We start from the raw sequence: 16,073 nt of genomic DNA, 5'->3' as shown, positions 1-16,073 counted from the left end.
TATATTAAATTTTATATCTACATGAGTAGCCATCACTTCCAATACTGCACTTCTAAAAATATCACAATTCACAACTCAGTACAATTTATGCGGTCTATAATTAATAATGTTGTTAACAAACAAAAGGGTATTAGAAGTGTGATATTGCATGTGATGATTTTAGAAGTGAAGTATTGAAAGTGGTGTCTAAAAGTTCACAAAATATACTTTACTCAATTTTATATTAATATTTAGTCACATATCATTTTTCATTCGACAACTCAAAAGTTAAAAATTATAATTGATAATATATTTAAACATTTTATAATAATATATTATTTAAAATTATTTCAAATGAAATCATTCATAATTTATTTAATTTGCTTGTAATTAACAAATCTATACTATACTATAATAAGCTAACATGAGTATAATTTGTAGTCGTACAAATTTTTCGTTTGGTCATGTTCTTTTTGGTTTAGTACTCTATTTATACAATTAGAAGTCTACAAAGAGGTCTATTACTCTTCCATTATTAAACAATTTCAAATACGAAAAACATTAAAACAAGACAAAAACTTTATCAGTATCCTCTTAAATATAATTTATAATTAGTTGAAATAAAAATGAAACTACTATTTTCTAACTCTAATATGTCACACGACTAAATTATGAATTATATCCAATTCATTAATACTAAAATGCTAAGATAATTTTAAAATTTAAATTATAAACAATGAATTATATACTCGCCCGCTTCGCACAGGTTAAAGGCTAGTTATATAAAACTATTATGTAATATGAAACATATATTAAATAAAAACTGGTAAAGTTGGATCTCCTTTGTAAAATTAGGCAAAAATCACATATCATATTCAAAATCGAATTCTTTGCCATTTGTATAGTTAGGAAATGTATCTTGGAACACGATGATCGCACCTGTTTGCGGTCTCGAAAAATGAGAATTGGTTATAAACTTAGAGCAGGTCTAATGCTAGATGCTATATATCTATTGTTATTGGTATAATATAGCACCAAAAAATATTTTTTGGTGCTAAAATAAAATTTGCACTTCAATACCAAATTCTATAACTAGTTTCAAATTTAACCAACTCATTAATTTTTGGTTTCAAATATAGAACCAAGGATGCATCTAAATATAGCACCCTTTTGGAGTTGAGTTTTTTTACTTTTGATGTTATAATATAACAATAGAACCAAGTATAGCATTGCATTGGAGTTACAAGGAAGCTACTTTGCCTACATTGAACTGGAAGGGAAAAAGTCTATCCCCAATGCAGTGCAGTCCTTAGAAAATCCATCAAAAGAGAAACTCTGGTCTAAGCAAGCACGTTTCTAAGAAGAAGAAGCCGAACTCTGTAACTGCTGAAAAATTGCTGGCGAAGAAAGAAGGGCAGGGACTGGAAGTTGTTCAAAAGGTGTTTGATATGAGGGGACCGCAGGTTCGAATCTTGACAAACTTGGAGAACTTGAATGCTGAAGAGAAGGCTCGGGAAAATGACATTCCAATGCCTGAACTTCAGCATAATGTCAGATTAATTGTCGATTTAGCTGACCTTGATATACAGAAGTTAGATCAGAAATTGGAGATTTTCTACCACACAATTTGCATCCGGTTGGAAAGTGTGCTTCATGCTTCGCAGCCTGATCTTATTTCTGCATTCTGTATATTGTCGCCTTGGAAGACTGTTTTGATTCAGCCAGCTGGGAGCAGCTAATGGTCCGATATATTATCCCAAAGTTGTTGACAGTCATGCATGAATTTCAAGTAAATCCAGCTGACCAAAATCTTGATAAGTTCTACCTGGTTAGGACTTGGGCTACTGCTATTCTAGTTTCACACATGCTTCATTTAATGGATGTGTTTTTCAACAAGTGGCAAGAAGTTTTGTACCACTGGTTATGCTCACGCCCAAACTTTGAAGAAGTTACCAGCTGGTATGTTGGTTGGAAGGAGCTTATCCCTCCTGAACTTCTGGCAAATGAACATATCCGATACCACCTTAATTTGGGTCCGGAGATGATGAACAGAGCTTTTGAGGGCATAGAGCAAAGATGGGGGGTATAGGCGGTGGGAATGAGATGAGTTTGAAGGTATTTGCACAAACCGAGGACAAGTGATCCTTGGTGTCACTTGGTGTAAGCTGCTGCTTCTTCTTTCCTCTGATGCATTTAAGTAAATGAGACCCTAATTAATGTTTGACTAGACTTTTTGCGTAGGATGCATACAGCTGGCTACAAACATTAAACCATCAGTATACTAACATTAAATCACTCGTCTGAAAAAAAAACATTAAATCCCTCGTGTCTATAATACTACTATCTTATTTTATTATTGTAATATTATTCATATATGAGATTTGATATATTATATAAAATAAATATACATATGTCTAAATCATATATATGAGAAAATATATTATTAAAAATTATTTTTCGTTTACAATTAATTCTCACATATAAGCAATTAAACACTTAATTTAAGATAACATAAACGTACCATTATATATAATTATGATATATAAACATTATTATAAATTTAAATATCATCTTTCAACTACTAGCATATGCACATTTCAAATATAAAAAATTATTCGATATAAATATTTTCTTTTCGATTAAAAGTTCTCTCGCCATGGCCTAACGGCCATAACTCGATCTCTAATAATAAATTCAAATATTATTATATTCTAGAAAAAATTATATGAAATTTTTGATTTATTTATATTCCTAAACAAGTGGCATTACTGTTTAATTTCTCATGATTCATATTATTTCAATATTTTTATTAAAAAATATTTATCATAATAAAATAATTAAAACAATATATAATTTAATTTATGTTTTAACATTTTGTTTAAAAATTGAATATTATCTTTTATCTAAGGATATAACATAATTTTCAAAAATAAAAAATTGTTCAATATAAAGCTACTCAAATATTTATGTTATTTTAGTAGTGTAAATATAAGTGAGATTCGGTTTATCCAACCCGTAAAGAACTTATTACTCAACGTCTCAGTTATAAGTTAGAATCTGAGAAGTTGAAATTTAGTAACATATTTTTGTTTTTTAAATTTGATTACATAAAAACGTATAGATTCATTTTAAAATATAATTCCTGTCAAAAAAAATTTAAAATATAATTTAAAATATTTTATGATTATAAAGATAATTTTTAAAAATATAATTTATAATATTCAATTTTAAAATTTAATATTATACTCCATTTGCAAATATATTATGGTTTTTTAGTATTATTGTTTAATTTGTTATAATTCATATTATTACAACAACTAATATTATTGTTAATTTATTATTGTTTAAATTTATACACGAAATTTCTGGTCTCGGATAAATCAATGAGATTGAAATTAAAGATATTATCAGTTTATTAGGGAGCTGAGCGAAAATTTTAAATTAAAAAAAGATATCCAGATATATAAATTAAAAATTGATTTTCACTTAAAAATAAATCTCACTAATAAGCAATAAATATTTGTTTTAGTAAATCAGACGACCTCTGATAGTGAATGTCGGTAAAATAATGCTTATCGAGTTTCACTATTTTCATTTTTTTTATTTGACGTTTTGATTGACATATATTTTTAAGTTTTTTATTCATAATCAAAGTTATGAATAAAAATTATTGATGGGGTAATTAAGATTATTATTTTTTTCAATTTTTTTGTTATGAATAAAAATATAAACACAAAATTTTTTAATTTAAATAAAATCAATCAAAAATAATATCATTATCCGATAAAAAGTTAAAAAAAGGGGTTAGTAAATGGAAGTACGCAAATCACTGATTTAGCGGAGGATATGGAAGCAAAAGAACACTGATACTACGATGATTATTCTGTATTAAATGATCTCACACAAAACTAGACCTGATTACACGTACTTGCACAGAAAAATAAGAGGGATAGTAGGGTAATTTCCGTGATTTGCATTTAGCAATTTTGAATTGCATTTAGCAATCATGATTTAAATTGATTAAATTATTTTTTATATTTGTTGGAAAAAAAATTAGTTAGTTGTTTGAAAATTGTGATTGAAAAAGCTTGGACTATAATGTACATCAATTAAATATAGGATCGGACATTCCCTTGTGTATTTGACTTTGAAGAGATCATTGTTCTTTACGAGGTGTAAAACTAATGTTGACATGAATGAATAAGGTGTATACAACTTTATAGAAAAAATCAGCGATAAGCAAGTGAAACAACTGACAATAATAATAGTTGGTTGATATAACTTCAACACAGGATACAAGTATTACACAACTTAGAGGTAATTAAGATAAGCAAACCATAGTTGGTTTATAATACCTGATCATACTCATTAGCATCTGCTTAATATATAAAGATAAAGAAGAACTCAAATAGCATTACGAAAATTAAAGCATACCACAAAGATATTCCTAATACAAAACTAGCTCATGCTAGTTTTTTTTATTGAGTCGGGTAACTAGTGATTGATATCAGGTTGATGGGGGTGATGCAGATGTTGAGGCTTGAGATGTGTTATTGTTCTTGATCCTCCAATTCCTCATATTGGTTTGCCATTTTGTCAAAGCTGCCAAAAACTGCACTGATTGCTTGAGATCCAAAATCTCCAACACAAATTTTAGGGTCTTAAGCCTAGCATAATCCGCTCTCTTCATTACTTTCTCCATTCCAGCCGCAAAGCTCCTCATATTACTATCTACCAGGCCGTCAATGTTAGCCATTGCAATCTCCCCATCACTCACTTGAGCCATTAGTTGAGCTAGTTGAGCCGAAGGCTCATAAGCAATGACCATTTGTTGCCTCTCCATGTCCCTTTCCACTTTTCTTTCCTCTATCTTTATTTCTATCTTGAGCTTTTCAATCTTCTCTAGCTGTTCTTCGCTTAGCTCTTTGAGAGTACTTAGTCCAGGCACCTGATTCCTTCTCATTGTATCGAGTAAACCAAATGCTATAAATGGCTTCCACCCGGTGAACCAGAGATTTCCATGCTCCATAGGACTTAGCCATCGTGGTCTGAAGAATGGTAATGCATTTTGATGAGCAGCAGCCCATTTGGCACTGTAATACTTCTTGTGGTGAGTTATGACTTTTTCCACCACAGCCTCAACATTGGACTTGTTATTAGAGTCAAAAGGTTGGTTGGAGAGTTCGGAGAGCATGTCAACATACTCCCCTAGTTGAGTTATCCATCTCTCATAGAAGGCGGAGAAATTTTCATTTTCACCTGATTCCATCTGAATACAAGATGAAAATGATTTGTTTGGAGCTTATCCACATACAAGCCTATTATATATATAAAAATTTGGTTATGCTTTCTGAACAAGGGTGAAGGTTAAGCCACGTATCACAGTCATGAAATGCATTACTGACACGTGGCTTATTCATAGCGATTTAGCTTGCAGGCGCCTGTGACATAATGATGGTTGAAAATGATGGTTGTAGTGACCTACGTGGTTTGCTAGAGGAAAGTTGCCCCTTCTAATTTATCAGAAGCCGGATGTCAGTGTGTTTGTTTTTTTATGTTGTGATTGATGTATGTGCTCCTGCGGTTGCGGTTGATTACAGTATGTTTGACAAAAATTGTCTATCTAAGATTATTATAAAATATAATATTATAAATTTTTTTTAATATTTTTAAATAAATTTAAGTTTATATTTTAGTTACAAAAATATTTTTAAATAAATTATAATTTTATATGATATAAAAATCTTAAAATATATGTTAATTAAGATAAAAGAAATGATATAAAAATGAGTGCAATGGAGGGAATGTTGTTTTTATTTTCACTAAATATTCTAAATTTGTTATTTTTCTATTAAAATATTTCATCATGTTAAATTATTTATTTATTATTTATATAATATATTTTTTTATATATTTATAATATTTATTAATCAAAGCTATAATTCTTATAATAACTATAACAATATATTTTGAAAAAGTATATTTTTATATGTCTAAAATGTCTACGGACAATGAAAATTACCTATGCCAAAGAGATAATATACCATGCCCAGCCTTCTTGTTACTCTTATATCTTATAAATTTTATAAATTTTTTTTAAAATTCATGTTGGATTTTAAACTAACCATAAATCTTTATCAAAGGTATGTTAAATTAAAAGTGAATACATATTAAATGTATCTAAATTTCATATTTTAGAGATAAATTCTCATATTTAATAGAAATATTAATTTAATTTTTAATAACATAAAAGAAAATCCTCATATATTTGATGTTGATTTATGGATTTATTCCATTCACTTGTAACAAAATACCTATAGTTTAAAATCAATTAAATACTTTTTCCATTTAAACCGTTTAAAATAGAGCGCCTGTGTTAGATGACAAACATTTTCAAGAAGAGGCTCTCAAAAAATGTCATGAATGCCTTGCTCTCACCTGTTTCACCAGCTCCAAATCTGCGCGAAACGCCGTGCTCCATCTCAAGGCAAATCAATCCATGCTCACATAATCAAATCGGGGTTGACCCAATATGACCCACTTCCCAACACTCTCGTTGACATGTACGGCAAATGTGGTCTCATTCACAATGCAATCCAAGTGTTTGATGAAATTCCTCAGAGAGACAAAGTTTGCTGGGCCTCGATTCTCACTGCTCATACGCATGCCAATTTACCTAAACGTACTCTTTCTATGTTTAGGGAGATGGTTTCTGTTGATGGGTTGCAACCTGATCATTTCGTGTTTACGAGCCTTGTTAAGGCTTGTACTAGCTTAGGTTCTTTGAGGATGGGTGTGCAAGTGCATGCTCGGTTTTTGTTGTCATGCTATTCGGGCGATGATGTGGTTAAGTCCTCGCTTGTGGATATGTATGCGAAATGTGGGTTGGTGGATACTGCTCGGATTGTTTTTGATTCGATTTGTTATAGGAGTTCTGTTTCTTGGACTGCCATGGTATCTGGGTATGCTAAGAGTGGAAGGAAAACGGAAGCGATTGAGCTGTTGAGAAGTATGGAGGAGAGAAGTTTGTTCGCTTGGACTGCTTTGATATCGGGGTTGGTGCAGAATGGATATTGGGTTGATGCGTTTAATATGTTTAATGAAATGAGAAGGGAGGGTATGGATATTGAAGATCCGTTTAGTCTTTCGAGTATTATTGGAGTTTCTGCTAATCTTGCGACATTGGATCTTGGGAAGCAAATGCATTGTTTAGTTATAGCACTTGGTTATGAATCTAGCTTATACGTGGGTAATGCGTTAGTTGACATGTACGCAAAATGTAGTGATGTGGATGCAGCAAAGCGTACATTTGACAGTATTGGCAACAAAGATGTAGTTTCTTGGACCTCGATTATAGTTGGGATGGCTCAACATGGACGAGCTCGGGAAGCACTGTCGCTCTATGATAAGATGGTTAAAAATGGAGTGAAGCCAAATAAGGTGACATTTTTAGGATTAATATATGCGTGTGGACATGCTGGTCTAGTAGATAAAGGACGTCATCTCTTCAGATCCATGAGAAAGGATTATGGTTTTAGCCCTTCTCTGCAACATTATACAAGCTTATTAGATCTTTATAGTCGATCAGGGCTCCTTGATGATGCTGAGAAGCTTCTCAATACAATGCCTTTCGAGCCTGATGAAGCTGCTTGGGCAGCTTTACTAAGTGCCTGTAAGAGGCATGGCAAAACTCATATGGGAGTTAGAGTTGCTGATCTTCTTTTGAACTTAGAACCAAAAGATAATTCAACCTGTATTATGTTATCTAATGTATATGCTGGTGCGGGCATGTGGGAAAAAGTATCTAAAGTACGGAGATTAATGACAGTTAAGGATATTAAGAAAGAACCTGGTTACAGTTGTGTAGACTTGGGGAAGGAGAGTCAAGTGTTTTATGCTGGGGAGAATACACATCCAATGGAGGATGCAATTTTTTCTCTACTTAAGGAATTGGATGCAGAGATGAGGAAAAGAGGTTATGTTCCTGATACAAGTTCAGTATTGCATGACATGGATCACCAGGAGAAGGAAAATCAACTCTTTTGGCATAGTGAGAGGCTTGCTGTTGCTTATGGACTGCTTAAATCTGTTCCTGGCACAGTTATACGAATAGTGAAAAATCTCCGCGTCTGTGGTGATTGTCATATCGTTTTCAAATTCATTTCTAGCATAGTAAATAGGGAAATTGTTGTTCGTGATGCTAGTAGGTTCCACCACTTCAAGGAAGGAAAATGTTCGTGCTCTGATTTTTGGTAAAGATAAGAATATTGAAACTGATTTTTTCACATTTATGGATATGTCTTAGGAAAAAATTGGATTCATACTTACAAAAAAAATAGTATAAAATCAAATATTTTTTACTAATTTTTTGCATTTTGAGTGAAAAATAAATTGTTGCGTATTAGTTATTATTTTCCTTCTTTTTTTGGTAACAAACAAGTTTTTGATATAGGTTTTCTGTAGTTGTGAGGAAAATAAAAGTTCGCTAGGAATTGATATAATATTAATGTATCTAGGAATTTAGAAATTTTAATATTATTATAATAAGTAGGGTTGTTACTTGTCAGATAATTTTTTTTTTAACTATTGTTTTTATTGCTGTATACTTATCAATTAACATCTCCTTTGTAATATCTTTGAGCTGCCTAACCCCTATGTTACATTTTACAAGTTTATGTAAAGTTTACAGAAACTAACCATAAATCATTATCTTTTTAATTCTTTGGTAATCCAATCATAGAACGCAGAACTTGGAATATGTCTCCACTAATCAATGCCTTAAGTAACCGCAACTTGGCTGGTGTGTATGGTGGGAATCTAGTAGGTGAATCTCCTGTGAAACCTCTGTAAAGAACTCCCTTCTTGTGACTAAAAGAATCAAACGAGAATTTTCCATGGTATGAGCCCATTCCGCTCTCTCCTACTCCTCCAAACGGTAAACTGTCAACTGTAAGCTGCATTCACAGAGTGCCAGAACGAAAAGTGAGCAACAGAACAAAAGGCGGATACATGAACATGAGAATGAGTATAAGCACGCAAATGATGAAACATTTGAATGCACCTGCGATAGTAATGCTACATATTTATGATGAGTAATGCGACACATCGGACCTCTTTCAGTTGTGAACTTGATAATATGACCTTTATTGATGTGCTACTGATTCCCAATTAAGTACTATTAATATTTTTTACCGTAAATTAAAGGGCAGAGTTTATGATTTACATGTATGATAGTGTCATTGATAAGCATCCCTCCTGCAGATATGTCTCTAACGAAAGCCTTCTTTAGTTCCTCATCGCTTGTAAATATATATGCAGCAAGAGGTTTTGATCTTGAGTTTATTATATTAAAGCTGTCTTCCACATTGTCCACCTGATCCATACACAATAGGAAATATGTTATATTTAGCGCGTGCAGGTTATCATTATTCAAAGAGGAAGATGATAATTTAGATTAGGATTAATAGGATACCTCTACCTGATTAATGTTTATGTACAAAAATTGAAAATCCAGACTTTACCTGATCTAACTTGTAACATACAGCTTTTTGTCGTGTAAAACATTGACATTACATGCTTTATAAAGCATGTTGCTTATAGTTTCATGGCAGTGTAGCAAGAATGAAACTTTCCATATTTAACCTTAACGACATCTTGCAACATACAACTTATCTGCAAGCATTTAACATTGACCTCTCTTGTGGTTCATAGCAGCGCCTGGAGTTCAGTTTAAAAAAAAATTCTAGCAACTTTATTTTAAGATCTAGCGCAACTGAAATGGTTCTTCTAGGCAGTCTGCTGAATGCAGCTAATATAGTTTATCTCTTTCTAAACATGAAATTAAAGATAGACTAGAACCGAAAATCACAAGAATAACTTCCACCTGTAGGCATACACAGTTTCACACACTAACCGGTCAATGAATTTAAGTAAACAAGTGTCAACTATATGAATCGTGATGGACACACAAGAGAGTGGTGCTCATTCAATGTTATATGGAACTTGTCTGAATTGGTTAGTACTCATTGCAGCATCTGCAACATAATTAACATCACTTATTTATTTAGCAAAAGATTTGTTTTCTCTTGTGAACAGTTTAAAGCCTCTAGCAACCTCCAACTTAGACTTCGAAGTATACAGGAATTTTAAAAGACAGCACTTACAGTGAGGATGGGTAGCAATGGTCCAAATATTTCCTCCTGCATTATCTGAGAAGTCTCTGGCACATCTAACAAGATGGTTGGCGATATCTTTCTGCAACAATTAAGATGATAAACATCAAGTAATTAATTAAGCAGTATAACGACGTAAAAATTGCTGAAAAGTGAAAACTCACAATTGTTCTTCATTTCTTTGGCCTCCTACAACAATCTTATCAGAGACCTCATCCTCGTCCATTAGACTAGTCAAACGTTTAAAGTGGTATAAATTAATCAGGCGCGACATGTCTTTTGACTTCATTGGATAATCTCCAAAGAACTCCACCAACTCATTTTTTAAAGCATCTATCTGATGAACCGATATCAGTCAAAGTCAACACTTAGATTCATATTCAGAAGGAAAAAACAATGAAAATCTTGACATTTTGAGATTTCTGTGGAGCATCTTACCAACTTTGGTGCAAAAGCTTTTGTAGTTATGATATAATCAGGAGCAATGCAAGTCTGTCCATTATTGCATCCCCACTTACCTGCTACTATCCTCTTTGCAGAAACCTTTTTATCACCATATACAGAGTTGATATAAATAAATAACTTAATTTCTATTGTATCTAAAGATTTGCATATAAGGGTTTATGATGCCATCAATTATTTATGGTATTTAAGTTTCTTACTTGTAAATTTGTATTTGAATCAACAACGGCAGGACACTTCCCTCCCAATTCCAAGATGACAGGAGTGAGATGCTTTGCAGCAGCAGCCATTATAATCCTTCCAACCCTTCCATTACCTTATAAATTATAAAAGAATTTATATAAGATCTATTTAATAATTAACGGCCAACTGTTACAAGTATATATCTGAAGCTAAGATATGATAAAAAAGTAAACCACAAATACCCAGTAGCAAACACAATAATGTAAGCGGAGATAATAGTGAAAAACAAAGAAAGGAAGACTTCTGTGTCATAATCTTTAGCAATAAAGGTTCTTCCATGCGAGGATAGGCAATACTAGTTATAATTAAATTTATTGCTAGTTAAGGTTTTATTTGACTTGGCAACTTGATAATGCTATAGCATCATAATTAGACAGAAGAAGATATCATTGTGAAATTGGGAAATCTAATGAAAATAAAATACCTGTATAAAATATTTTATCCCACTTCTGTTCGAGTAATGCAGTTGTTTCATCAACTGCTCCCTCCACAACTTTTACAGCAGAATTATCTAAATATTCTCTAAATAGCTTTGAAAGAAGAGAAGCTGAGGCAGGGGCAATTTCTGATGGCTTAAGAACAACAGCATTACCAGCTGCAAGGGCTCCAATTACTGGATCCAGAGATAGTACTGAAAGAAAAACAATAATTTCCACAGAATACTACCATAATTAGAAGTCAACCATATAATGAAATTCTAAGAGTACGTATAAAAGCAACTTTCGTGTATATGAATCCAAAGAATAACAAATGGAAGAACACACATGACATAACACAAGGTAACACCCTTGTAAGCCCTAACAAGCATTCTTTAATAATCTTAAGTTTCTGACCAACCACCCCCGAAAACTAACCAATATGCTGATTCGTTCAGCTAGTTAACACATAAGCACAAGGAAAGAGCCTGCATGAAATTTTAAGTATTTACATCTTCCCTGTGTTATGACACATGGACTGATTTAAATGGTAAAACCTCACATCTCGGACTGCAGGTTTGAGAATTTGAATATTACATCTATGTCACTGACTGTATAACACTAATAAAAAAAAACTGAAGTTTTTCTAAGAAAAAAAAGGTAAAGCTGTGATGACGAAGAAACAAATTGATTATGTAAAATGATACGGATTAAAAGAGAACCCTTCTTGTTTGATTAATCTGTATCCCAACAGATGATTATTAAAAAGTTTGATAATTAAAGAAGATTGAGATGCACAACTTGTCAAAATTTTGACATATCCCAGTATCACTGTATCAGTCACTTATTAGTGATACCTAAACTTGCAAGAGATGCGTGAGCCCATATAACATAGTCCAAAAGGGAGTATGCTTAATCAAATATCTATATTGGAGTCCATATGGCAATAAAAAACAGGTGTGCATGATTTTGAAATCTAGTAGAATTCCACCAAGAACATTCTGACCAGAATAATATCATTAGAATTACTGAGATGACAAAATAAAATGCCTGTTAATTTCAGCTTTGTACTGATGATCACAGATTTATATAACTTACAGAAAGGATAGTTCCAGGTAGAGATGACCAACACAATTCCTAAAGGTTCTGACACAATTTCTGCTGAGGAAGGGTATGTGGTCACTGTAGTTTTTGCCTGGAAAAAGAAGTCGTGGAATGAAATTTAACACAAGTCTAAAGCCTGAAAGAGTTTATTTCAGCAGTAAGCAGTAAATGGTTGCAAACGTAATCACCTTTTGTGGCTTCATCCATTGATCCAGTTCTTTTAGTGCGAGTTTACATGAGCCTGTAGTCATAGCAACCTACAATATGTCAAGGGAGTAAGATCTACTAACGAATATCAATGTCAATATGGTCTATGTAGGATCATGTGCCAAATAAAAGAAGGAAAAGTTGAAGTAACAAGTGTAAGTGTTATCTCATGATGAATTGTGATCAAATGAAGCGGAAATAAGGAAATTTGACACATCTTTTTATCTCAGTTCCAAAATTTCTTGACCCTTTGCATGCTATATTGTTATCCTCAATAATCTGTCGTGTTGCTGAGTGCAGATGAATGAACCAGAATCAATAATAAGCATTTCAGCCCCAAGTCGTCCGGAGTTCTGGTTCCTTCAAGATAAGTGGTATGCACAATTGGCTATGTTTCACCTAAATGGTCCAGAATGTACCTTGGACTTTCTACACCTTGTGCCTCCATGACTGACCATAAGAAAACCAAGGTGTTTATCTTATCCTTCTTATCTTCGTACTGACTACAACTGCAGCCCTAATATAAACAAAATTACAGACCTATTATTTCTTACCTATTTTATTATATTTCCTACGCACTCCTTTGTTCTTATTTGAACATATTGCATTTATACAAAATTCCATTGTAAATAAGACATCTAAAACCTTCATAATATAAGCTTATTCCTCCCATAGACATCCCCATACACATGAACCAGTAGAGACTTAAAAAGGTCGAATGTATGTAGAAGGACTCATGAAATTTGTGTAATCAAAGGAAAAGTTCTGAACCTCAGAGATAAAAGCTTCTGATTCGGGCTTGGAGAGGTCCTGATAGAGAGCTCTATAAATGTCCGCCTCATTTTCCTCTATCATTTTCAACATGCTTGTTAGCTGTGCGATGCGCCATTCATATGTTTTCGTCTTTCCAGAGTTGAATACCTTCTTTAGATCCTTTACTAGCCTGTCCGCTTTCTCTCTATCAAATGTGCTTCTCCTCTCCTCCACGAGCAAAGATACCGAAGCAGAGCAACTTTCAGATAGATGCCATTCATTTCAGATTTTTTAAAACAAAAGCAATTGCAATTAGCTATGCACTCACAGTTTCAAGAGATACTATATTTCTAAAACAATAGCTCTAAACTTTGAGGAAGAGGGCTTAGAGTGTTACATGGGGGAACAAAGCAAGCGCCACGACCGATGCCTCGAGGGCATGGAAAGGCAAGTCTGTGCTATATGCAAGCTGCCAATCTTATTCAAACCACTTGAACTTAATGTCATGCTCATAGTAGCATCAATCCTGTGAAGAAGAATGTGATTTAAATATATTCACATTCACATACACATAATTTATGAACAGGTGCAATCAAAAAGAACAGCAGAGCTAAATGATGCTGTATATCTGAAACAGAACAAACTAATACTAATACTTCTATAAATCATATTCCGCTAATTCTGGAATACGGAACCAAATATGTCCCACTCGAAAGTAAAAAAGACGATAAACTTGACGATGACACAAACTCGAAAGTAATAAAAAGCATAAAAAGGCTAAAGAATTACCTGCAATCAACAGAAGTGATCATATTGCTGGAATGAGTGACAGAACCTGAGGATTCAACCTTGTGTTATAATTATCTTCATAGTTGATGAGAGAATCTGTGGTGGAGAAAACAACAGAGTTTGATGCCCAACTTGTACTACATAATAACTTGTTCGTGCGGTGTAGATTCCTTGCAGTCTCGTACACTGTTACACTTTTTTAATGCAATCATCTTATTATCTTTTGTTTGCTTTTGTTAAGCATGTTTAGTTAAGATTGATCCCACTCATCTGTTTTAATCATGTCATTTATGACTTAACTAATTTAGTGTCTGTTTGGTTAGCTGTAGCTTCTACTTTCCTTGACCCGTTTGTGTAAAGAAGTGGAAGCACTTTTAATAAGCTGAGAATAACTTCTCTTCTAGAGTTTCTGCTTTTTTCCAAACACTTCATTAACTTATTTACTTCTCACTTCTACTCTATTTTTTCAATTTAAGTAAAAAATCTTTTAAGTTATCCCAAACGGCCCCTTAGTATGTTTGCTTCTTGCAAATATTGTTATAGTAGAGGCATTAATCAACTTTCTTTAACTTATTCTTTGTTTCTATATTTTCTTTTATATTAATGGACACGTATTTTAACAAGTTATGATATATAATTTTTTAAATTCATTTTTTAGTAAAAGTTTAAATATTAAAATTTGTCAAAAAATTAAAATATATAATAAACTTATATTTCATAATAATTTTAAAATAGACAGGTTTCAAAAAAATAAAATTAAAGTAGATGTCGGGTCCTTGTCACAGATAAGTAACCGCGACAGATGTATATACAATTCAGATGCGTTTCGGTTAGTTTATTATTGTCTTCGTCATTTATCGTCCTAACAGCTTAGGTGGTGTTTGGTATGTTTGGTCAAATCTTTTGTTTATATTCGACGAGTACAATAAAGATCTACTACATTTCGGTTTGAGAGCTTAACAACCTTCGAAATAAGAATTGAGTTACCAATCATTCGATGCCAAGTGGATCCAATCATACAAGCACGTTTGACCGACACTTTTTATATACCCTAAAAAAAGATAGGGATTTTTTTATTCATAACCACGTTTTCAATCTTATTTTCAAAAATACTACATTCTTCAATCTTATTTTCAAAAATACTACCTTCTCTTAAATATTTTCAAAAATCGTGTAATTGCATATGCAACCATATATGCAACTACAAATCCTGATTTCAAATTTCAGTTATTGCAACCTCATATGCAACTAAATGCAACTGAAAACTGTAAGTTGCAACTGATGTATGGGTGCCCCTGACGGGGCCATTAGATTGCAATAGAATCAAATGAATGCAACCTCATATGCAACTAAATGCAACCTCATATGCAACTAAATGCAACTGAAAACTATAAGTTACAACGGATGTATGGTGTGCCCCTGGCGGGGCTATTAGATTGCAATAGAATCAACTGAATGCAACCATATGCAACCATATATGCAACTACAATTACTGATTTCAATTTCCAGTTTTCAAATGTCATTTTCGACCTCATCTATATATCGACTCCAAAGATGAGGTCGAAAATGACATTTGAAAACTGGAACTTGAAATCAGGAATTGTAGTTGCATATATGGTTGCATATGCAACCACCGTATTTTTGAAAAATATTTTCAAAAATGTAGCATTTTTGAAAATATTTTAGAGAACATAGTATTTTTGAAAATAAAACTGGAGAAGGTAATATTTTTGAAAATAAGATTGAAAAAACAGTATACAAGATAATTCCCTAAAAAGATAATGCATTGGTTTGAGAAATTTTTATTTATATAATATTTTTAGTATAAATTATTTTATAATTAGTAAAAAAAGCCGCGCTTCGCGGCGTTATAATTTGATACAAATTAATTTGAGTCATCTTCCAATTAAACATATCACTTATAAAAAAAAATATTATAATTAGTATA

The 16,073-nt window shown here is 32.4% G+C and overlaps 3 protein-coding genes across 3 annotated transcripts; 1 reads left to right on the top strand and 2 right to left on the bottom strand.

The window, feature by feature from the left end:
* Positions 1-4,232: 4,232 nt before the first annotated feature.
* LOC108213295 (protein DOG1-like 4) lies at positions 4,233-5,283 on the bottom strand. Its single transcript, XM_017385075.2, has one exon. The coding sequence runs from the start codon at positions 5,246-5,248 to the stop codon at positions 4,487-4,489; it is 762 nt and encodes a 253-aa protein (XP_017240564.1). The 5' UTR covers positions 5,249-5,283; the 3' UTR covers positions 4,233-4,486.
* A 1,057-nt stretch (positions 5,284-6,340) lies between these two features.
* LOC108211684 (pentatricopeptide repeat-containing protein At4g14050, mitochondrial) lies at positions 6,341-8,269 on the top strand. The gene has a single exon (XM_017383347.2). The coding sequence runs from the start codon at positions 6,403-6,405 to the stop codon at positions 8,233-8,235; it is 1,833 nt and encodes a 610-aa protein (XP_017238836.1). The 5' UTR covers positions 6,341-6,402; the 3' UTR covers positions 8,236-8,269.
* Positions 8,270-8,585: 316 nt separating this feature from the next.
* On the bottom strand, positions 8,586-14,392 carry LOC108210570 (aldehyde dehydrogenase family 3 member H1). The gene is made up of 12 exons (XM_017381911.2): positions 14,126-14,392; positions 13,734-13,862; positions 13,355-13,595; positions 12,565-12,633; positions 12,371-12,467; positions 11,281-11,487; positions 10,814-10,929; positions 10,590-10,694; positions 10,316-10,488; positions 10,143-10,233; positions 9,203-9,352; positions 8,586-8,933 (listed from the first exon to the last, which is right to left on the bottom strand). Exons 1-12 carry the CDS (start codon positions 14,146-14,148, stop codon positions 8,694-8,696), a joined length of 1,641 nt encoding a protein of 546 aa, XP_017237400.1. The 5' UTR covers positions 14,149-14,392; the 3' UTR covers positions 8,586-8,693.
* Between the last annotated feature and the right edge of the window lie 1,681 nt (positions 14,393-16,073).

The sequence above is a fragment of the Daucus carota genome, chromosome 3 (assembly GCF_001625215.2).
Source record: "Daucus carota subsp. sativus chromosome 3, DH1 v3.0, whole genome shotgun sequence".
NCBI lineage: Eukaryota > Viridiplantae > Streptophyta > Magnoliopsida > Apiales > Apiaceae > Daucus > Daucus carota.
The sequence above is the reverse complement of the archived record's forward strand: the minus strand, read 5'-3'. Positions and strand labels throughout refer to the sequence as shown.

What these genes read in the sequence shown, in the direction of transcription:
- LOC108213295 (XM_017385075.2), bottom strand. Translation starts at nt 5,248, where the DNA reads ATGGAATCAGGTGAAAATGAAAATTTCTCCGCCTTCTATGAGAGATGG.
- LOC108211684 (XM_017383347.2), top strand. Translation starts at nt 6,403, where the DNA reads ATGCCTTGCTCTCACCTGTTTCACCAGCTCCAAATCTGCGCGAAACGC.
- LOC108210570 (XM_017381911.2), bottom strand. Translation starts at nt 14,148, where the DNA reads ATGATCACTTCTGTTGATTGCAG. An exon ending in CAGAAGCTTTTATCTCTGAG is followed by an intron (nt 12,634 to 13,354) that starts GTTCAGAACTTT and finishes GACATATTGTAG; the next exon opens with GTTGCTATGACTACAGGCTC. An exon ending in CATTGCTACCCATCCTCACT is followed by an intron (nt 9,353 to 10,142) that starts GTAAGTGCTGTC and finishes TGTATGGATCAG; the next exon opens with GTGGACAATGTGGAAGACAG.